Source organism: Nicotiana tabacum, chromosome 22 (genome assembly GCF_000715075.1).
Source record: "Nicotiana tabacum cultivar K326 chromosome 22, ASM71507v2, whole genome shotgun sequence".
In the NCBI taxonomy this organism is placed as follows: Eukaryota; Viridiplantae; Streptophyta; class Magnoliopsida; order Solanales; family Solanaceae; genus Nicotiana; species Nicotiana tabacum.
Window position 1 is genome coordinate 54,520,360 of NC_134101.1, and position 23,343 is coordinate 54,543,702.

The 23,343-nt window shown below is 35.2% G+C and overlaps 3 protein-coding genes and 1 non-coding gene across 12 annotated transcripts; 3 read left to right on the plus strand and 1 right to left on the minus strand.

The window, feature by feature from the left end:
- Nucleotides 1-972: 972 nt before the first annotated feature.
- TRNAA-UGC (transfer RNA alanine (anticodon UGC)) lies at nt 973-1,045 on the plus strand. The gene has a single exon. It is a non-coding gene; the product is annotated as a tRNA-Ala (tRNA).
- Nucleotides 1,046-1,932: 887 nt separating this feature from the next.
- LOC107798897 (G2/mitotic-specific cyclin S13-7-like) lies at nt 1,933-6,430 on the plus strand. Its single transcript, XM_016621928.2, has 9 exons — nt 1,933-2,114; nt 2,655-2,796; nt 2,942-2,996; nt 3,091-3,318; nt 3,408-3,533; nt 3,711-3,959; nt 4,051-4,215; nt 4,310-4,491; nt 4,580-6,430. Exons 1-9 carry the CDS (start codon nt 2,075-2,077, stop codon nt 4,725-4,727), a joined length of 1,335 nt encoding a protein of 444 aa, XP_016477414.1. The 5' UTR covers nt 1,933-2,074; the 3' UTR covers nt 4,728-6,430.
- Nucleotides 6,431-11,255: 4,825 nt separating this feature from the next.
- Nucleotides 11,256-14,790, minus strand: LOC107805143 (molybdopterin synthase catalytic subunit). Of its 9 annotated transcripts, none has more exons than XR_012705310.1 (4): nt 14,638-14,790; nt 13,203-13,866; nt 12,164-12,346; nt 11,256-11,666 (listed from the first exon to the last, which is right to left on the minus strand). XR_012705310.1 is itself a non-coding variant. In XM_016629137.2 (2 exons), the coding sequence occupies exon 2, from the start codon at nt 13,853-13,855 to the stop codon at nt 13,271-13,273; it is 585 nt and encodes a 194-aa protein (XP_016484623.2). In that variant the 5' UTR covers nt 13,856-13,866; nt 14,638-14,790; the 3' UTR covers nt 13,083-13,270. The 9 variants fall into 9 exon arrangements, 1 of the variants encoding a protein (XP_016484623.2); XR_012705308.1 differs by having other exon boundaries at nt 11,256-11,701; XR_012705307.1 differs by having other exon boundaries at nt 11,256-11,707.
- Nucleotides 14,791-16,113: 1,323 nt separating this feature from the next.
- On the plus strand, nt 16,114-23,104 carry LOC107805140 (cyclin-dependent kinase C-2). The gene is made up of 12 exons (XM_016629133.2): nt 16,114-16,500; nt 18,669-18,750; nt 18,888-18,978; nt 19,424-19,453; nt 19,596-19,705; nt 19,795-19,867; nt 19,950-20,070; nt 20,163-20,280; nt 20,945-21,084; nt 21,194-21,251; nt 22,009-22,079; nt 22,224-23,104. Exons 1-12 carry the CDS (start codon nt 16,391-16,393, stop codon nt 22,747-22,749), a joined length of 1,530 nt encoding a protein of 509 aa, XP_016484619.1. The 5' UTR covers nt 16,114-16,390; the 3' UTR covers nt 22,750-23,104.
- The last annotated feature ends 239 nt before the right edge of the window (nt 23,105-23,343 follow it).

Consider the following 23,343-nt stretch of genomic DNA (forward strand, 5'->3'; position numbering starts at 1 on the left):
GGTTTACATGTATTTCTTTTAAATAACAGAATAGTCATTCAATTATTTTTCTTATATTTAAAATTTTTATATTAACTAAATTTTTTGTTAATAATTCATGCATGGGAGTAAAAACAAATATCTAGCAATAACAAACATAGTAATCTCAAAAGTTTATTAATTCTATTTTTTTTAAATTCGAGTATCAAGCTTAACTAAGAAAATATTTTAATTTTAAGAATATAAAAGAAAGAGAAGTGTTGGTAAGATTCAGTAACACTAATGGTTATACTAACATAAAAATTCATAAGTGATATGTCATAGAGATTTTCTTATTACTCTTAACATAAAATTCTTATTGGATAAAAATTATAATTATATTTAAATATTTAAAACTTGGGATGAGCTAATATTAAGAATTGAATCAACAAAAATAAATTATTCTCTTTAACGTGAAGAACAAAAAATTAAGCTCTTAAATTAATTAACCAAAGGAAATCTGTAAATTAACTAATTTGCAAAAAAATCAAGTCGTTCTTTTCGACATTCATCATATAATCAGTTATAATATAGTATTAAGAATCAAATTGTAAAAGTACAAATGTTAAATTATAAGGATGAAATATTGGAAGACAAAAAATATTTTACATGAGTTGACATTAATTATTTTAATTTATTTTGATATTCATTTAAACAAATGACAATTCCTTTTTTTATATACTTAGTTATTTATTTTATCTAAAATGACACTTATTACGGAAGAAAAATATAATGCTAAAACCTAAAGTGACATAAATTGTTGGGCAATTTAATTTTGGTTTTCTCGAAATACCTTTTTGTATTATAATTACGAATTTATCCAACATAAATTGTCCTTACACAGGGTAAAAAAAGGTGAACGACATTTAGCTAAGAGTTCGTGTTTTTAATATAGTATAAATATAGATAGATAGATTAAGTGTTGTAAGAGTATTGTGAATAAATTCATAACTTGGGGATGTAGCTCAAATGGTAGAGCGCTCGCTTTGCATGCGAGAGGCACGGGGTTCGATCCCCCGCATCTCCACTTTTTAATCTAATCTTTCGAATATTATTTTTTAATTAATTAATCCAAATTGGTATTATTAGGACTTGGAAATTTTGTGTTCCTTTCCTAGTAACTTATTGTACTGTGCTTCTTTTTTATAAAAAAAAAAAACTTTTTATTGAAGTTTGGAAAGAAAAAAAACTGATTGAATTCAAAAAAAGAGTATTTTGGAAGTGAATTTTCTTTTATAGTTAGAAATTGCTACTAAAGTTCTCAGCAAATTATATAGTGAAGATAATGGTATTGAATGGTGGAACATCAGATAAATGTTATTTTCTTACGGTGATAATAAATTCTAATCTAAATATATTTTGAATTTTGATTATTTGAAGCACTTTATTTTGCCAAAGAGATGAATCATACATTTGATTGAAAATTTGTTTTAACGAGAAATTAAGACACCAGATTGGAAGTTGGGATGAGGAGATTGTATAAATAACAAGGAGGGCTACCAGCAAAATAAGAGGTGATATGCTAGTGTTTTTATTTCACCTGGACAGAGAAAACCACAAGAGATTTCAAGGAAAGATGACTGTCTGCACTTAGAGGATTAAAGACATTATATTAGATAGGGTGTAACTCTAGAGTCCAATTGAGCTAGCGGTTGTAAATACTTATACTTGTTAAATAAAATTTTGGACAGTTCAAAAAAAAAAGAGAAATTATCGGTATTCTCATTTAAATACCGAAGTTTATTTATCAAATAACTTGCATGCACCGAAGGAGAAACGGGAAATGGCGCTCGACAAGAATCCAACGTTCAGGAACCGCCCGATCAGATCCCATCCAACGCTCCTCATTTCAGAGGTAAAAAAAAATGAAAATAAGACCGTTAAAGTAAGCGGCATGTTAAGCTACTATAAAACTCAGACGAATCACCTCAATTAACCCCTCTCTTTGCATTCACAATCTGTGAAAAAACCCAAAATTCGTAGAGCAAAAAAGATTATTAGAAATAGATAAGCAAGAAAACTAAAAAAGAATCAAGAATTGAAGAAAGACATTGAAATGGCTAACAGAGACGCAGTTCCAAAAACTTTACCCAAAGGTGAGTGAAAATAGTCTTTTTCGTCATCCCCTTTCTTCTATTGATGCATGCTCCATTGGGTATTTTTCTTGCATGAGGTTTCTTTATTGTCAATTTTTTTTTCATGTGAAATCTATATTTCCAATTAATTGTCTGTTGTTGTTCTTGTTGTTTCTTTTTCTGGGATTCGTAATGAAAAATTTTATTTGTTTTTTGTTATTGCAAATAGTCATTTTTGAATATTTCACTGTTCACACAAAATTTTGACGTGTTGATTGATCATAATTATGAGTATCAATATTTCTTGCGCGTTTTTAGTTTGGTACCTATTGATATGAGTAGTAATTGTTTAAATGATCACTGGTAACGAAATTTTAAGAATTGTGAAAACTGACTGTCCTTTTATTTATGATACATGTAAATCTTCGTTTTATTTTCTTGTTCCCAGAATTTGCTTTTGGGCCAAAGAACTCATTATCTTGGTCAAGGTTTAGTTTCCTTGAGTTGCATATTATTAGTGAGTTTATAATCTTTACTAATATGTGAGTTTGAGATATTTAGTAGTTGGAGAGGGAGAATGTAAGAAGAAGAATGTACAAGCAGATGGAAGAAATAGGCGTGCTTTGGGAGATATTGGGAACCTTGTCACTGTTCCTGCTGTTGGAGCAAAGCCTCAAACTAAGATTTCTCGCCCCATCACGAGGTAGAACTAAGAATTTTATGCATTTTGGTTTCTTCTTTTATAGCCGACCCAATTCGTTTGAGATTGAGGCGTAGTTATTGTGTCTTGTTGTTGGTTTTCTCTTGTATAAGGCCGTGTAACGTAAATGAAAACATTCACTATTCAGGAGGTTTGCTGCAGACTTAATAGTTAAGGGACAAGCACCAGTGGAGAAGAATAAGGTAGTTTACATCATTATAGTGCGGATAATAGTTCTTGTAAAAGTTTTGAAGGATAGCGCTTAGATGGTTTATTATCGTCTTGGTTTGTTTGTAGAAGAAGCCTCCAGTAGAAGTTACCAAAGGAGTTCCAGCAACGAAAGCTGGTGTTCCGACAAAAGCAGAAGCGTCTAAAAAGGTTTCTGTCAAAGCAAAAGCTGAAATATTTACTGTTAAACGCCGTGATGAGGATGTGAAAACCATTGAAGAGGACATCCCCTTGAATAGAAGAAAAGTAAAGAAGAGTGGAAAGACTCTAACTTCTGTTCTAACTTCAAGAAGCAAGGTTGTTCTTTTACCTCTTCTTCCCTTAGCTGAAAAAATGTACTAAGCAAGATCTGTATACAGTAAAATTGACCAATTTTTATCTTTCAGGCTGCATGTGGACTCCCCACCAAACCAAAGATACAGATTGTTGATATTGATGCTGCTGATGTTGATAATCACTTGGCTGTTGTGGAATATGTTGACGATATTTACAAATTTTACAAGCTTACAGAGGTATGGTGAATATCATCTGTCTTTATGTTAACGTTCGTGTGACTTTACCATTATAGTGGGTAAAATTCAGTTACTTTAATTTGAAAATTAGTTTTGTGACTTTATTGTTGTAATGGATAAAATTCACTAATCATACGTGAAATATATCCTGTTATTTTGACGATTTGGCTGATTCAGGACGAGGGGCGACCATGTGATTACATGGATTTACAACCAGAGATCAATTTCAGTGTGAGAGCAGTTGTTGTGGATTGGCTGATAGAAGCACACAAAAGGTTTGAGCTGAGTCCTGAAAGCCTATACCTCACAGTTAACATAATGGACCGTTTCTTTTCAAAGGAGACTGTCTTTAGAAGGGAACTTCAGTTACTTTGCATCAGCTCAATGCTTATTGCCTGCAAATATGAAGAGATTTGGCCTCCTGAGGTATAATATGAAGTATATTCTGAAAATGTGATTAATATGTTCATTCAAATTTATCATAATCTCGGATTCTATGCTATTTATGTACCTGCAGGTTAATGACTTCCTAACAATAACAGACAATGGTTATATCAGGGACCAGATACTTGTAATGGAGAAAGCAATCTTGGAAAAGCTGGAGTGGTATTTAACTGTTCCAACAGCATACGTCTTTCTGGTTCGATACATTAAAGCTTCATTTCCATCTGATCAGAAGGAGGTATTGATCTATTCTCAATGTGAATTGTGCTACTTAAGCAAATAAAGACAGCCCGGTTTAGCTGATATAAGTGTTTTCCTTTTTTGTTTAAAAGATGGAGAATATGACATTTTTCTTGGCTGAGCTCGGGCTGATGAACTACAAGACCGTGATATCTTACTGCCCGTCAAAGCTTGCTGCTTCTGCTGTTTATGTTGCTCGTGCTACTCTCAACAAGAGTCCTAGATGGACCGACACACTGAAGCACCACACCGGCTACTCAGAGGACCAGCTGATGTAAGAAAATAGTTTAAACAATTCCCATTCGGGATTGGTAACTCCCTACAGATTTAAGCACTAATTGGGTTTGTATTGTTTGAAACAGGGAATGTGCAATGGAATTAGTTAGGTTCCACTCAGGTGCTGCTGAAAACAAGCTGGGTGCAGTTTATAGGAAGTTTTCAAGTCCAAATAGAGGTGCTGTTGCCCTCCTTCCCCCCTGCAAGAGATCTTCTCTGGAAGTAAGATTGTGAATGTGTGAGATCATGTCAGCTATCTGATCTCTCTGTTTTGAAACCTGAAAAATTCATACTACTTTTATATGATTACTTACTAGTAAAGTCATGTGCCCTTTTAACATGTATAGTTCTGTGGATATTGAATTTTATTGCTTGGTTTCAATAATACCACTTTTATTCTTTGGTCTTTCTGTGTGTAAAATATCCACTTTTATAAGCGGGTAGCCTCTTTAAACTCCACGATAAATATTCTTGACGAAAAGTCCGCCTAATCATGATAGCACACAGAAGCTACCCGGTATATATTGCAACCTAACAGAAACTTTGGGTCGGCAACAGTGGTTCGCTGACATCAAAGAATATATTGAACATCAAAAGTGTATAAGCTCCTTCTCCAGAATTATTTGTTCATCACTTGCATCAAGTATTGTTGAGAGCCTCCATTAATTTCTCTTAATTAAAAAAAAAGGAGGTCCTGAACATGAGCAGGGTTAGGAAATCGGAGAAGGTTGTTGCCTTGCTCAAAAATGGACATGTATTCTTTATTTTGCAGGTTGACAAGCACTTGCATTCCACCATCAGGTGCTGCACTCATTGACACAAACAGCTTGCCGTATGGAGCACTTGCAAGGCTTACTCTACTAGGCTTCCCCCATCCAAAATCTAAATCTTGGAATGGTAAGTTACACATGCTACTAGAGTATTAATCACAATTCCTTTGGTGAAAGGGCTGCTCATCTCTTGTACTTTATGCATTTAGAATCTCCAAAACTCGCTCACTTTCTTTGAGAGTCTCTGCTGTAGAGATTTTGTTTGGACTTTCCTTAAACCAGCTACTAACTTTGGCAACCTAAGATCTCCTTCGTTGTTAATGTATTGGTGTGGGAAAGGTTGTGACCATATTCCCAATGGAGCTAGGTGGTAGTGGTGGTGAAATTACATTTCGTAGTAGGACCAACTAAGATGGCACTGCAATCAGTAGCTTAGCCAGGAATCTCGCCAAGGGTATTCAAACTTTAAAGAAGTCAGTAAAAACTTTTTCGATGAATGGGTGCACCAAAATTTCTGAATCGAACTACTCTACATTTAGCTAAATAATAAAAACACTTGTAATAATCTTATAAATCAAAACTAATTTACTGATAAAAGTAAGCATAAAACCAAAGGAAGAGAGTGGAGATATTTTTGCATTTTGATTTCAAGTTGGTGCAGACCATGATAGCATCCTAGGAAGCTCAAATCTATTCAAGGACAAGAATAAAGCTTTGGAATCTCAAATAGAGCCTTTAACAAGATGTCAAGCTAAAGAGTTGCAAAACAAGGTCATTAAACTTCAAGTGCAAATAAAGAAGTTGTTAATTAGGATGGAGAGCTCAAGGATAAAGGATATAAGTTGTCTAGGTATTATAATTATTTTATGGTCCAAATTTATGTCCAAGAAAAGGTGGATAAGATCCCAAAAGACATCCTCCGAACAAAGGTCCAGATCAGGCCACTATTGGACCTATTTGGAACCTAAAAATGTGTCCAAACTTGCAGCCCAATAAGTCCTACATGAAGCCACGTTTTTATAACATAAAAAAGACTTACTTTCTACCCAAGAAAGGCTCAATAGGCGTGATAGAAGTTGGGTACAAGTTGGTGCCAAGTTTCTTGCAAGTTGCCTTCAAGATTTTCAAGATCCTATTCATTATTGGTTTGGGACTTTCAAGATTCTATCCAAGATTGGTTTTAACTTATTTTCATATATTTTGGTACTAGATTTATTGCTTTCCTAGGTAATTAAGGTTATGTTTTCCTTTTCCTAAGATTGTTGGAGTTACTTTCCAAGATTGACTTGGTTTTTGTTTCCTAGTGTTTTTCCTTTTCCTAAGGTATTTGGACTTGTTGTCCAAAGTAGTTTAGGACTTTATTTCCTTGTTTTTAGGTAGGAATTTCGTGACCCCCTCTCTATATAAAGGGGTGTCATCTTTGTTTTTAGATTTTAGATTATTATAGACAATATCAATAAAAATTGTGAGATTTTTCTTGCACTCTTGTGTGTGGCTACTCTTGGATTTATTCTTCAACCTTCAAGACTCAACTTAAGGTGGTAAGATTAAACTCTTTCGAAATCTTAGATCACTTCTAGGTATTCAAGAAAGGTGATAAGTTTAGGCTTATTGTTGTTCTTGTTATTCTAAAGGGTCGGGTTTCACAATCTATCTCTTGTTTTTAATTCTCTACCAAAGGTGATTGTTAGGATTCAACTTCAAGAATAGACTTCTTGTTCAAGAAACTCTTTCTTGAATTCAATCTATCTTTAATTTTTCATTTTTTTTTTGTTTCTTTATTTTCTTTTAGCTTCCGCACGTTTCTTGATTTTCTTTAGTAATTCTTGGACCCCTATCATGTTGTTATAAGACCAATCTCTCAAAAAATAGTAAGCACTGCATGCATCTCCCACTGTGTGTGACAAACAGACAGTAAGTGCTATTCCTCCGCATTAAAAACGGCTGAGTTGAGCGACCATCAATCACCTTGATTATTACTCCAGGATATACAACATTGCCCAACACTGTCCATTGGAGAGTCAATTTGAACTTCCAACAACTCTGTCCCCTTATCATCACACTCAATAGTACCGTTACCTTTTAGACATCCAGCCCATGGATAGTAACAAGTTAAACAATGGGATCGTTGTTTAGGTCGGTCTGGGAATATGGTTTCTAGTAGCTGTTTGGAGTAGAAAAACACAAAGGGCATATAGACGTTACAGCTTGTTTGGGTAATTGTTATCTATTGTATTTGTTAGGATCGGAAACCCGAGTAGTGCGGAATATAGCCAAACAACGGTATAATGGCAATAACAAAGACAATGAAAGTTGATAACAACGACAATTAAAGTAGATAAAGAAGACACAAATTTAACGTGGTTCGGTCAAAGTGACCTACGTCCACAAGCGGAGAGGGGCAATTTCACTATAACAATAAGAGTACAAAAGAGAGTACAAAATTAGAGTAAATACTCTAATTAATCCCAAATACCCTAAGGGAATAATCTCACAAGATCACTCCAAAGAAAGGGTTCACACAAGCGCTTCCCAACACAAACTCTCATACAAAACACTCTTAATAAAGGAAGAAAGGAAGAAACAAGAAATGAATACTCAAGTCTTGTTGGTGTGTTTCCAAATGAGTAGAGAGTCCTCATTATATAGGAAGAGAAGAAAGAAATGCTTGGCCAACAATTGGTCACATCCTCTCAAAATACAAGGCCATTTATTTGGCCAACAAGGCCTTAAATAAAAGGCTCCAAATGTGCCAACAAGGCTCACAAATAAAAAGCCTAAAAATAAGGCCACCTTTTAGAAATCTCCACGCCTAATTTTGGCTGATATAGTAAATTTGCTTCACCTTCTCCGCAAAAGCCCTAATGGGCATATGTCAAAATTTAATGCCATCAAAATCAGACAAGTTGTCTGATACCGAAACTGCAGTAGGGCCTATAACAGTGGAGCCCAATAAAGTATACAACGAACCAGATCTGTGTGCTTTCATGACTACAATAGCATCTTCAAAAACTTTTAAAACTCCACCTTCACTAGTGAATTTACACCCAAGGGATTCTAAAGTGTCCAAAGATATGAGATTTTTCTTCAACTCAGGAACATATCTAACATTGGTGAGAGTTCTCACCACATCATCATGTATTCTGAACCGAATTGTACCTTTGCCAATAACGTTGCAAGTAACATTGTTACCCAGTTGGACAACTCCACCTGCAACTGAATCATATGTAAAAAATAAGTCCCTGCTAGGACACATATGATATGAACAACCGGAATTTAAAATCCACTCATTGTCTAATCTGAAACTAGTTTCAGTTGCTAAAAATATAGTTCTCTCAATCTCATCAGTTGCTACACTAGCTTCGGCGGTGTCAGTATTTTTGTGCTCATTTTTTCTTTCTTTATGCTTTTCTTTATTTTTCAGTTTATAACATTCAGAGATATTGTGACCTTTCTTATGACAATAGCGACGCTGTAAATTATTGTATCTAGATATGGAGTCGGATTTACCCCTAACAAACAAGCCAACTTCCACTTGAGTTCCACTAGCTTCCCCAGTAATATCATTATCTATCTGTTCTTTAGATTTTAAGATAGATTTAATATCCTTATAAGAGATATTATCCTTTGCATAAAGCATAGTATCTCTTATATGCTTAAAAGATGGGGGTAGAGAACAAAGCAGTAACACGGCTTGATCCTCATCTTTAATTTCAGCATCTATATTACTCAAATCCATAAGAATGGAATCAAAGGTGTCAAGATGAGAGAAAATAGAAGTACCTTCACCCATACGAATTGTATAAAGCTTCTGCTTCACGTAAAGTCTATTTTTCACCATATTCTTCATATATAAGGTTTTCAATTTTTCCCACATGCCTTTGGCTGTGGTTTCTACAGAAATTTCACGTAAAACCTCATTTGAGAGATTTAAAATAATACCTACTTTTGCCCTTTTATCTATGACTGCAAACTCCTCATACGTCATTTTATCCGGCTTCTTCTCCTTTCCTTGTAAAGTCAAGTCTATGCCATCCTGAATTAGGATAGCTTTCATCTTTAATTGCCACATTTCGAAGTTTGCACTTCGATCAAATTTCTCAACATAGGTCTTTGTTAGAGTCATTTTGGCTATTGAAACTAACCCGGTTAGATCCGGTTCTGATACCAATTTGTTAGGATCGGGAACCCGGGTAGTGCGGAATATAGCCAAACAACGGTATAATGGCAATAACAAAGACAATGGAAGTTGATAACAACGACAATTAAAGTAGATAAAGAAGACACAAATTTAACGTGGTTTGGTCAAAGTGACCTACGTCAACAAGCGGAGAGGGGCAATTTCACTATAGCAATAAGAGTACAAAAGAGAGTACAAAATTAGAGTAAATACTCTAATTAATCCCAAATACCCTAAGGGAATAACCTCACAAGATCACTCCAAAGAAAGGGTTCACACAAGTGCTTCCCAACACTAACTCTCATACAAAACACTCTTAATAAAGGAAGAAAGGAAGAAACAAGAAATGAATACTCAAGTCTTGTTGGTGTGTTTCCAAATGAGTAGAGAGTCCTCATTATATAGGAAGAGAAGAAAGAAATACTTGGCCAACAATTGGCCACATCCTCTCAAAATACAAGGTTATTTATTTGGCCAACAAGGCCTTAAATAAAAGGCTCCAAATGTGCCAACAAGGCTCACAAATAAAAAGCCTAAAAATAAGGTCACCTTTTACAGTATTGTATCGTATTATTACTTTAAATACAATGCTTATTTTAATTGTTACTTAAATTTTGTTTTATTGGATCGTTAAATTCGTCGTTACATAACGACGAAAAGTGTCACTTTGTGAAACGACGGATTTAGTGTGGTGGCGTCGTTACCTTGCCTTTTTCTCTCATCTTGCCCTCCCTTATTATTAAATAATCATATTTTATCTTTTATCCTATTTTTTTATGTAATAATTCTACTATGTATTCTATTTTTTCTTAGTAATGTTACAAATTTACTCTTCATATTGTTGGTGTGTGACATCATGAAACGACGGCAAATGACACAATCTATCCAAACGTTGTATTCATCAAACAATATGGTATAATACAGTACAATACAATACGATATATTATGAAACGACATGTAACAACAATCCAAACAAGTTGTTACAGATGCCTTGATCAAGAAGGGAAAGTTTGTGCCATCTTTGAGTAGATGGGGTTGGAATGGAGGGTTTGATAATTTTCTTGGAAATAACTATTGATGCTAGCCTTGATGATGAAGTCGACATATTTAGAACAACTTTACCGATAACACTTTGATCTGTCTTTGACAATACTTACGTAGCCAGATATACATAGGGGTGTTCGTCGGTCGGTATGGTATGGTATTTAGATATTTCGGTTCGATATTTTCGGTATTAGGTTCCGTAAAATGCTATACCAATATTGTACCTAATTAAATGTTCGGTTTTTCTTATTTCGGTTTCGGTTTATTCTGTTCGGTAACTTTGGTTTATTCGGTTTGAATACTAACTAGTGCATAGAATCATAGACGGTAGTATTCTTAATTAAAGTATTCAAAAATACAAAACTAAAAACGTTTGTTGATAGAAGTTTTGTCCAAAACCATCAAATACCAACCTAGATAGAGAAAACTTAGAGAAATATCTTGTTACTTGCTTAGAGTTAATTGATGAACTTAGAGAATAAAGGAAAGTAAAATTTTAGATTTCTTATATTTATGTTATAATTAATAAAATGCGTATTGTGTAATATAATATATATTTCGGTACGGTATCAGTATTTCGATATTTTATTTTAAAATATCAAATACCATACTTAATACCAATTCTTTTTTAAAACTTAAACCAAATACCATACCAAATACCAAAATATCGAATACCGAATACCAAAATTTTCGATTTCGATACGGTAATTCAGTATTTACCAAATTATGCACGGCCCTAGATATATATACATACCGAATACCAAAATATCAAATATCGAATACCGAAAGCTCTTTATTCTCTTCCACGGACATATGCAGTAGCCTCGAACAGCAAATTATATATTAAGCTCTTTACACGTGGTGCCATTATGATAAAACAAAAAGCAGTCAAACGTATTCTAAACATGAAACGGAAAATGATAGGAGGTAGGCAATCCAATTCGTTAAGCGGGGATGAGATTCGCCAAGCTGGGGCTGCCTTCTACGTCTTGTACGTTATTCATACAATCATGTACTTTGAAGCTTTGCGAAACAGTAACTTCATTATGTTTCCTAAAGATACATTGAGAAGCCAAACAGATCTAGCTTGAACCTGCTGCTACTACATGATAAGGCATTTGCCTTAATTAGGGTAAGTTGTGTACGTCACACCCTGAAGTTTGTGGCCCTTCCCCAACCCTGCGTACATGCGGCGGAATACTTTCTTTATCGAGCTGCCCCTTTGAATGAACAACAAATCTGAGAATACCGTAATAAAAAAAGAAAAAGAAAAAGATTTATCTGAACAATATAATTTTCCTATAATTACGTTTCCTCATGTTAAAGAGGAGATTGACATTAAAATCTAAGTTTGAGAAACACGACTAATATTTCATTGATTTCGCAAGAAAGCAAAGGGGCACAATACAGTTACATTGCATATCCACAATCCACATTAGATGCACAATTTGTACAAATTCACTCCCTTGGTTTTTAGCTCATATAATAGAAGTATCTTAAACTATATTAAGTGTAAAGTTATATGGTAGAAGCTTTTCTTTTCCTCGTCATATTATTAACTAAAATATCATACTGTTAACAATGGCTTGGCTCTATACATAAGCCTTCTAAAAGCAAATAAATTGGACAAGAACATTCTATAGTCTTAGTAAGAGGGGAAAGGGTTAAGGATTTACCTGGGATGAGATATCACATTGTTCAAGGAACCCCAGATGCTGTCGGAGTAAAGGATGTCAACAAGGGCGTTCTAGTGCGTTGTAGATTATTATCCAAGACTTTTATCATTTGAGCTTAATATATGAATTTCTCGATGAACTGCTATTGTTGTGTCATGGAAGATGGGGGAGAAAACTCGACAACTAAAATTAGAGAACATAGAGAATGATTTGTCAATAACATAAGTGGAAACTGATATAGAGGACATTGAGAATGATTTAGCAATATGTACATACTAAGAAAGACACAAGATTACTTTTACACCACAAAATGAAAGTTATATCCGAAGACAGATGATCTATAATTGCTGTTCACTCTAGCATCATGTTGTTAACTGGGGAAAAAAAGGGGAAAAAACTCGAGAAACTGATTTGGAGGACATTACGAATGATTTGGCTGCACAACATTAGTCCGTCTTCAAATGCGGGAAGGATGCACATTCAGTTCAATGAGGTCAGGTTCCTACACATTAGTTTGAATTGATTGATTGGCAAATCCTCTTTTCGTCTTGCATAGTAATAGTAGAGGCTCTAGTAGCGAATGAAATGAATAACTTCGATTTGGCAAGGATCTTATCCCCCCCCCCCTACTGATTTGAGGACATTATGAATGATTTGGCTATAAACACATACAATAACTTTTGTGGAAAAGAAGACTGAAAATGATTTTTACACCACCAAAATGACAGCAATGATGACAGATTATCTAAAGTTGTCCTGCAGTATGGCATGTTATTGTGTCATGAAAAATAGAGAAGATCTTGGGAGAACTGATTTTGAAAGACAATATTGAGAATGATTAAGCTACAAATGAGCAAATTTGTGGAGGTAGAGGCATAAGCAAGCATTAATATTTGTCGAGTTAAATGAAAGCACATTGTAGTATGTAAACTGCCTTATGTTATGATCTGAGCATTTCATAGTTGGTATTACACACATAACAAAAACCTGTCACATGAGAGCAAGAGAGGAAAAGGAAATTGGAAGAAGAATGAATTACCATTTCTTTTTTTCCGGTTTCATTGAGAAGTGACGGTGTTTGAACGAAATACAACATGTGCTTCAGAACTAGCTACAAGAATCTGAAGTTTCATCATTGACTTTAACCTTTGTCCCACAGCAACTCTTTCTCTCATGTGCCTCCACTTTCTTTTTAGCAGAGCAAGTGCCGGCTTGATCATGTGATGTCTTCCCAAGATCTGGGATCCTCTCTATAAACTCTTTATTCTCTTTCCACACTTCTCCATTTGTATATACCTCCTTCTTCCATATCGGAACTGATGCTTTAAGCTCGTCAATCAGAAACTTACAAGCATCCAATGCATCCGCTCGATGGACAGCCGAGATTGCAACAAATACACTAGTCTCTCCGACAGGAACAGTACCCAAGCAGTGGGCAACTGCAATCGAGTGTATATCCCACGATGCTCGGGCAGAAGAACATAGGGTTTTTAAACAACGTATCGCCATTGGAACATATGCTTCGTATTTTAACTCTAAGACTTCCTTGCCCTCAAAGGTGTCACGCGTTGTACCTTCAAACGTTGCTATAGCTCCGCATTTGGGAGAACGAACATAACGAGTATATTTGTTGGTGTCTATTGGGTTATTCTCTTCCAAGATCTCAATTAGATCTCTCTCCTCATCAGCCATTTGAATCAGACCTATAATTCCAAACAACAGCTCAAAAACTTCACTTTTGCTTCTAAGAATTATAATCCACTCTAGAAATATTTCTTCAACTAGCTTTCCGCCTCTCTTTTTTTATTCTTTGTATTTGATAGAAAGTATATCGCATCAAATTTAATTAAGAATGTAAAAATCAAATTAAACAGGGAAGGTATTAACCAGGACCGCACCAGCAGTTTGAGTTTCATAAGAGTTTTATCTATTACATTAGGCTAATTATCCAACTATACTTCTAATCAGGGGCAAAGCTATCATTAAAAATTACATTGTATATTAGATAAATATTAGTTTTTAGAGGTATATAACATATATTGAGCACCCTTTTTCAAGGAATTTTTTCACTTCTTCCCAGTTTGAACACCCTTGGAAAAATTTATGGCTTCGCCATGGCCTCTAATCAATCAACTTCAGCTAATGATCTTGGATTATAATTATCAAAAAGACTGCTTCATTAACTCTTATACAAATTGAGGTCCACTCTCTAATCATTAAGAGAATAATGTTAGTACACAGAATAATTACTCATTAGTTATTTGAGATGTTAATATCTTTAACAAATTAGCCTCAAGTCAAATGAAGGCCAACAGGTCGAGATTTTAGGAATATCTTAGTTTACTTGATTTCAAGTGCAAGTATTTGGGATGGTTAGAAATAAATATTCCATTTTTTTCATTTATTTAATTATAGAACAGAACTCTTTACCCTTTAACGGATTCACGAAAAAGATTGAATTTTTGAGAACTTACCAGTAGAAGAGAAGATTTAGGAAGTGGCTGGTTGTTGAAACCGCAGTGTTGGAGCATATATTTCTGATCCAGAGAAGAGGATTTGCAATTTTTGGCATATGCTGAGTTTATTTATATGTTTGACTTCGGGTCAGGTTCGTGTATGCACTTATGGGTTGGGTTCTCGGTTCTCACCCACTTTTCCTAATTCCTATTTCCCCCACCTCACCTTTTTTTTCCTTTTTTTGTTTTTGTTTTTCATCTTGTATCTTGTTTGGGGCCGATTAATTTGTATTTAACTTTGACAATAAATTGCTACCGCAACCCTATTCTCTAGGCTCTAACATTCAAATTAGTGACGATATAGTTCAAATTGTGTGTCATATAACTCTATTCACTAAATTATTATATATAATATATGTCACTCTTAATATTCTAGCAAGTTACAAATCAATAAAAAGTTAAGTAAGAAATGGTAAAGTGCGAGAGTTTTTTGTTTCAATTCCTTTGAAAAGGACCATAGGAAGAAGAGTAGCTTCTTAGCTAACTTATTATATTATGGTTACATTAGATTTGAAAGGAAAGTTTAACTAGATAAGAGATAGGTAGAAGTGCATTTTGATGCAAAATGTTCAGATCCAATATGTTGCATGGATATCGAATATAATTCATTGAATTTATAACAACGCCCACGAATGTTTAATGCTTAAAGAATATGTCTCGTTAAAATTTTATTAAAAAATCAGTTAAAAATCCTATTGAAAGAAAGATAGTATGTAAGTCTTCATAGAATATGCTCTCTTCAGTAAAAAATTTACCAAAAATATTAATAGAGAAAAAAAAAACTTGGTAAAAGAAAAAAATGGTTTAATGTACATACACTTTGCAAACATATCAATTTTGATCTATTAGCCTCTACATTCAATTTCTTATACAAATTTCTAAAACTTGCATCCAAAAATGTTTGTTTGAATATATAAGTAAGGTTGTCACTTGCGCCAGATTTGATAAACATCGATCTCGCCATCATTTAAAGATAATGAGTAAAAGAACTTTTGTGAAATCATTTTTTTTTATTTTTGTAATCCAGGAAAATTCGCAGTCACTACAGTCTCTGCGACAGCCGCTACTGTGTAATAGCCTGCAAAACATACAAGGAATGTAAACCGCACTAGGCAAGCCCTGTGCGACATACGCGACCCAGAAAACATTGAGGGGATCGATCCCAAGTCATCTATATGAATGACCGCCCTCCAAACCAACTGACCATCTCCGAAGGGACTGTGAAATCAATTTTGTTCCATTTCTTTTAATGAACTTTTTCTATAACTGATTTATGTATGTAACATTATCTTCACATAAATATAGATATTCTTTTTTGATAGGTAAACCATATTTACTTTAGATATCTACAATAAAACTATGAAAAATATCTTTGGTATTATCACATAAATATGTTTTTGACATTAAATAAGGATGAGTGTTTAACACCTAACTCATACAAAAGTGTATATTCGGACATAAATATAGCATTCACTGTTCACTGCTCCTATAGCTTTACTCCCAAATATCTATTGTCTTTTTCTTTTTCCTGGTTTTGAGATTCCATAATACTCTTTCTTGAATTTAAAGTCAATCCACCACTTTCCATATATTCCCTTAATTCCCAATTCCTGATTTGATCTTCCTTTAATTTAATCAAAACCCTAGTATTCTTCTATAGCTGAAATCATTGGGGATTTTGGAGGAATTGGATCCGAAAAAGTTATTTTAAATGGCGATAGCTGCACCGGAACAGCTGAACCTTACGGAAGCTCCAACATGGGGATCTCGGACCGTTGATTGTTTCGAGAAATTGGAACAGATTGGTGAAGGCACTTACGGGTCAGTTCTTCTATTTTGATCTATTTCTTCAACATAATTGTATATATATGTTAAAGTTATAGATTTTTTTCTGGGTTTAAGACACATTGTTTAGTATTGGAGTGAAATGGTTAAGAACAGAAAGGAACGAATATATAGGATTTATATAGTAGCCTCCAACTAGTTTAGTATTGAAGTGTAGTTGATTAATTGATTGTACATATTTAAAATTTCATCAACTGTACTAGAGAATTTGTGGATTAGGGCTCTGCTTGCCGCAACTTTTAGTCTTGGGCTCCTTTTGGTCTTTGTGGGTAGGGATAGAGATGAGGAATTGGAAGAGAAGGATAATTGGTGTATTCCTTTTATCCAGAATCAATTGCAAATTAGTAACTCTATTGTGAGAAACGTAGATATTCAGCAATATCCAGAATCAATTGCAAATTAGTAACTCTATTGTGAGAAACGTAGATATTCAGCAAATTAAAGACATCTGGTGTTTGTGAGCTCAAAGGTTAGTAAAGCAGTATTTTAGCTAATAGTGAAAATCAGCTAAAGGTCTCAGCTTTTTTGCATTTAGCGTCGCCGACAAAAAAAAAAATTCAGCTCGAAGTTCCAAGCTTTTTCTGTCTCATCGAAAGAGTAGACCTTTTCTTTTCATTTTTTTATTGATATATGTAGCAAAACTTGTATTGATCTCAATCTGCACCAAGTTGGTGCAGTATGGTACATCAGGAACCTTACAAAACCTCAGCTCCCGACTAGTCTAGCTCGTGAGGTCTCAGAAACTCTATTAAGCTATCTACGTCATGTCCATTTTTTCAGCTTACACCAAAATGCTAAAAAAAGAGACTGTTATACTTCAATATAGGTACCTTAAAAAAAGAAGAAAAAAAAAACACTTCAATTTAGGTGCTCTCCTTTCTGCTTTCAAAACATCTCTAATTCCTTCATTTCCATACTAACCACCATATACAGGGCGGGATGGTATCCCAAATCCCCTTCTTGCCTTTTCCAACTCCTTTTCTTGTCCAACGAAATAAGATTCCTTCACTGATCTTTACATAACCCCCTTCTTATAAAAAATGGCATCTGCCATAACCGATCAATTAGGAAGAGACACTGTGCATCTTCTGTCTCCCTTTCACATATGTAGACCCCCAAAGGCATTCAATTCTAGTGTTCATATCTTTGGCAACATCATGCTAGATGGCATATTCAATTAACACTATCTCGACCACAAAAAGAAAAGACAGAGTTAAATTAGTAAATTTTTTAGTTAAATCGATTTGCACCATCTTAACAAGAAAGAGCAGACTCTTTTCCTGTTCTATTTTAACACTAAAAGGTATAATCAAGGATAGATGGTGAGAAACCTTTTTCCAGCTCCTTATCTTGTTGCCCATTTGTCTCACTAATGTAATATATCCTTAATAAGGAGTAGGGAGTATGAAATATCGCATGCGCTTCATGGAAACTCTGAGATTGCCTCACACCACGCTCTTATAACCCAAGAATGGAAGGTTTCAGCTATATCCAACTGGTTTTAACATTCACTTACCAAAAGACTACCTATGAGAACATTCAAAACCAAATATGAAGAATATTAGGTAATCAGTCAGATTAGGGGTACCAACAGTTAGCATGCCTGTTCAAGTTTTTGGTCTAATCATGAGTCGAATGAATTCTATCAGGATCGATATTTTATAGATGAAAATAATTTACATATTCAAAATATAAATGGAGAATTTTCAATATTAATATATTCAAATTTATCTAACTGAGACTTATGCTCTCTGTCCTATTAGGTCTGTGGAATTTAAGTTTCTACTTTCCTACACCTCTGTCCCACCCACGCTATATTGAGTTCCTCTATAAATTTGCATAGTTATTAAGAGTACGATTAGTATATGCTGTTTATGTCAATAGGGAAACATGTATGGGTCATAAGTTTTTCTTTTGAATGTTGTGGAATAAGAGACAGAGAAGTTTGTTATTGACAAGTTTACTGGTGGGAACATGTAATTTTGATGCCCTATACTGTATTTCTGGAAGTGGATTTGATTTTAATACAAATCAAAAGGCAAAAGTGGTTGTTAGATCGAAAGGGAGGGAGTAGTTAGTTATCCATTCTTTAGTTTGATCATTGTATGTACAACTGTTAATGGTGCATATCTTTTACCTTGCAGTCAAGTGTACATGGCTAAAGAAATTAGAACAGGGGAAATTGTTGCGTTGAAGAAGATACGCATGGACAACGAAAGAGAAGGGGTGAGCTTATTTTAGTATGATTTGCGTTTGCCTAATTCCTTTCAAGTTCAAACTCTTGTCTCACTGATTATTCAAGGGTGTAAGGTTATCTTTTGAGAATACGTTGTTCTGAAGTGTTTCTTAATGTTCTTATGCAGTTTCCAATAACTGCTATACGTGAAATCAAAATCTTGAAGAAGCTGCACCATGAAAATGTGATTAATCTGAAAGAGATTGTAACATCTCCAGGTAAGATATAAATAATGTACATGCTTTCATCTTGTGTTCTTTTACTGTTTACTACCTTCCCTTAGTTACCTGTACTTGAAAGCAACATACAAAAGTTATATGTCCTTTTTTTTCCACTAATAAAGAACCAATACAAAAGTTTCTGCGCTTGCAATTGCATTGCCAGCAAGTATTTATTTACCTTATTAAATATTTCTTATATTTTCCGCAGCTAATGCATTAAGTTTTGCCTGCATTGACTGTGGTCTTCGCCAATATCCAACTGTATTCAATTACGGGACGAAACTGAATTGCAAAATACGTCCTTTTGATATCAGATTTGACATTATACAAAGGCCCTAATAGTTTAATGATGTTTTAGTGAGTATGAGTCTTTTCTTTTGTTATTGTTCTTTATCTTGTGATGAACAGTCATGTGAAAGTATCAAATTTTTAATTGTTGCAGGTCCTGAGAAGGATGAGCAAGGGAGGCCAGGCAAGTGTTTTTAAATTCAGTTTTAGTTTCATATGGTGCTTTTGCGTCCCCCCCTCCCCCAAACCCCACAACTGCCGGTCCTGATATCACTTCTTTAATTGAGTTTGTCATATTTGAAGTAACAATATGACTTCATTTGCAGATGGTAACAAGTATAAAGGTGGAATCTACATGGTCTTTGAGTACATGGACCATGATTTGACTGGGCTTGCTGATCGTCCTGGAATGAGATTTTCAGTTCCGCAGATTAAGGTAGCGTAATTTGTCTTGAACATGTTTGGTACCATTTCCGAGCAATTAGATGGCGAGTGGGATGTTGATTTTCATTCTCTCTTTTGCAGTGTTACATGAAACAGCTTTTGACTGGACTTCACTATTGTCATGTGAATCAAGTGCTTCATCGTGATATTAAAGGTTTGATTTAGGAAATTCATGCTGATTTTCTAATTTCAATCTCTCTAAATGTGGTGATAAAGGCTACTCTTTTTCCCTGTAGGTTCCAATCTTCTGATTGACAACAAAGGCAATTTGAAGCTTGCCGATTTTGGGCTTGCTCGATCCTTCTCAAATGATCACAATGCAAATCTTACAAATCGTGTAATTACTTTATGGTACAGGTATGATTTGTGACACTGATCCTTTGGGGTAAGCTGGATTTCATTTTAAATTCTCTTCTCGCGTGAGTGGTGACTTGTGGTATATCAAACAGACCACCTGAGCTGCTTCTTGGGACCACAAAGTATGGTCCAGCCGTTGATATGTGGTCGGTTGGTTGCATCTTCGCTGAGCTACTTCATGGAAAACCAATCTTTCCAGGGAAGGATGAGGTAGCTGATGTTTTCTATTGGTTAAATGTCCTAAATCTTACAAAAGTAGTGAAGATGTAAGTTTTTAGTCTAACTAAAATGCACTTCCTTCAGTATTCTCGGCCTGACAAAGACTCGGTTAAAGTCTTAGGAAAAATAATAACAGCTTCCGCTTGAAAAGAATTGTGTTGTGTTGATATTTGCCCAATGTGTACTTCCTTTGTTTTTTTGTTTTTTTTTAAAATAAGTATGTATGTGTCTGGTGTTCCTTTACGTCTGACTTCTGGTTGGCTGATGGTATGCCTGATTAATCATCGAGTCTCAAGTCTGTTCAAGACAGCTGATTGCTTCTACACTTAATTTGTTGCATCTTTAAATATTCACCGTTAAGAGTTCTTTTATATTTGAGCTGGTGCACCAGCTTATGACAAGATTTGAAGATCTTCATTCTACACTTGTTTGCCAAGGATTTAAAAAACAGAAGCTGCAGTATCTGCATAAATCCAAATTAATTAGTACTTTCAAACTACTTGTCAATATGGAGCTTAAAAGCTGTGTGATATTTTGTGCAATGACAATTTTCTTTTTTCCTGAACAACCTGCTAAAAGTCACTACCATGTCTGAATGTGACTTTGGGCTGTGTCGGATTTCTAGGTGAATAACCCTCTTTAACAATGATTTCAGCCGGAGCAGTTGAATAAGATTTTTGAGCTGTGTGGTGCTCCAGACGAGGTTAACTGGCCTGGAGTTTCCAAGATTCCATGGTATAACAATTTCAAACCATCAAGGCCATTGAAAAGACGTCTAAGGGAGGTTTTCAGACAGTAAGTAAACTATATATGGTGTGCTATATTTGCTGTAGTTCCACAGCATAGTTATTTGTGTTAAATAGATCTTGTTCATGTATTTATATCATTGTGTCTGTGGCTTTAGCTTTGATCGACATGCTTTGGAGTTGCTTGACAAGATGCTGACCCTGGACCCATCTCAGGTATCAGTTTCTCTGGCATGCATGTCACTATTTTGCTTGTTTTAAGTAATGGAGTACAAGACAATGTTGAAACATATATTTGACATGGTGCTTTTAGACCAAAGCTAGCCTACGAATCCCATGTCCAAGCTCATCATATTTTCTACTTATGTTGTTACTTCTTTCAGGCCTTATTTTGTGGTGGTGGTGGGGGGAGGAAGACAAATAAATAAAATACGACATGTATTCTTTTGCTTGTATAGTTCATTGCAATTTTCCAATGAACTTAACAGTTTACTTCCTGTACAAGAAATTTCATAGAATAACCAGATTTTTGGGAGAATTCAGTTCGGTGATAATTCATATTATTTCTTAAAGGTATGATCTTTTTGGGATGTTTGATCTAAGTTAATTAGGTGCCTAAACCATCTTATATTTGAAATCTGGCCACGCGGAATTGCTATTGATTCTTGTAAGAATTGGGCTTTCAGTGCACTGATGATGCTAGTAATTTGACTGACTCTCGTAGTGAACATTCCCTCCAATATCCTCTCCCCCACTGAGGGACCAAAGAGATGCAGAATCTGCCTGTGCAATTTGCACCTGCTAACCAGCTGAAGTGTGAATATCTGCAATAGTCTCATTGCATGAGCAAACACTATCTTTGTGCACTAAAAATGTGTGCCATTAGATTCCACTCCCAATTCTACGTTAAGGATCTGTTCTTATGATGTGAATGTCCTGACTGACTTGCTTTTCTACTTTTTATCTTGTGAAGAGAATTTCAGCCAAGGATGCACTTGATGCCGAGTATTTCTGGACTGATCCATTACCATGCGATCCAAAGAGGTATTTCTTTCTAGATAATCCTTTTTCCTTAAAAATATCAAAAAAGAGATTCTCTTTTCTTTATTACAAAGAATCACTTTATGAATTCCCTATATGTTCTTCTAGCGAGCAATTCTTTTAATTAGGAATTATTTGCTTGAGCAGTTTGCCAACCTATGAAGCTTCACATGAGTTCCAGACAAAGAAAAAGCGTCAGCAGCAAAGGCAGCACGAAGAAGCAGCTAAACGCCAAAAACTGCATCACCAGCAGCAGCATGGTCGGCTTCCACCGGTTCAGCAGTCAGGGCAGGGACATCCTCAAATGAGACCAGGCCCAAATCCCCCATTGCATGCATCCCAACCTCAGGTTGCTGGCGGACCGAGCCACCACTACGGGAAGCCGCATGGACCTCCAGCAGGGCCAAGCAGATATCCAGCTGGAGCAAATCCTTCTGGAGGATATGGTCACCCTACTCGTGGCCAAGGTGGAGCTTATGGCAGTGGTCGCTATCCACCTCAAGGAAGGGGTTCCCAATATGGTTCAGGAGGAATGCCTGCTGCTGGTCCCCGGGGAGGTGGAGGTAGCAGTTATGGTGCCGGAGGCTCAAATTATCCTCCATATGGAGCTTCTGGCACTGGACGTGGCTCAAATGTGAATCGCAACCAACAACAATACAATTGGCAGCAGTAAAATGTGCAATGTGAAATATAGGAAGCGAAGTGTGGATTGGATATTCCCGCTTTCTTGGTTCTCTGATCCACCTTATGCATGGCAAAGAAAAGCAGGCAATGTGTGGCAGGGCATCGGCGGAACCTGTTTATATGAAAACCTGTTACACTGAAGGTTACGTAAAGTATATATAATGTTCTATGGACATTGTCTTATGTTCTCTATCCACGCCCAAATTTACTTGTAAACAGAACCACCATAAATTTACGTACTTGGCTAGGGAGGACTTCTATTTTCATCCGTTTTCGATGAATATCTTCCTGTTGTTTAAATACTGAATTTTACTTTTATTAATCGTGGTCGAGATTAAAATGTGTATTAGCTCCTTTGATTAGTCATATATTTGCGAGGATGAGCCACATCAACTCTTATTAGAGCTCTTCTGATTGGCCATTTCTTTGTGAAGATTAGAAGGGGCCTTCTCTACACTTTATAGTTGTATCTTATTACATTGCCAATCTCAGCTAATTAAATGGACCAACTTCCATGCTATTCTATCAACTACGAACAATTAGGTATAACATCAAATAAGGATGCTCTGTTTGGAAATTTTTC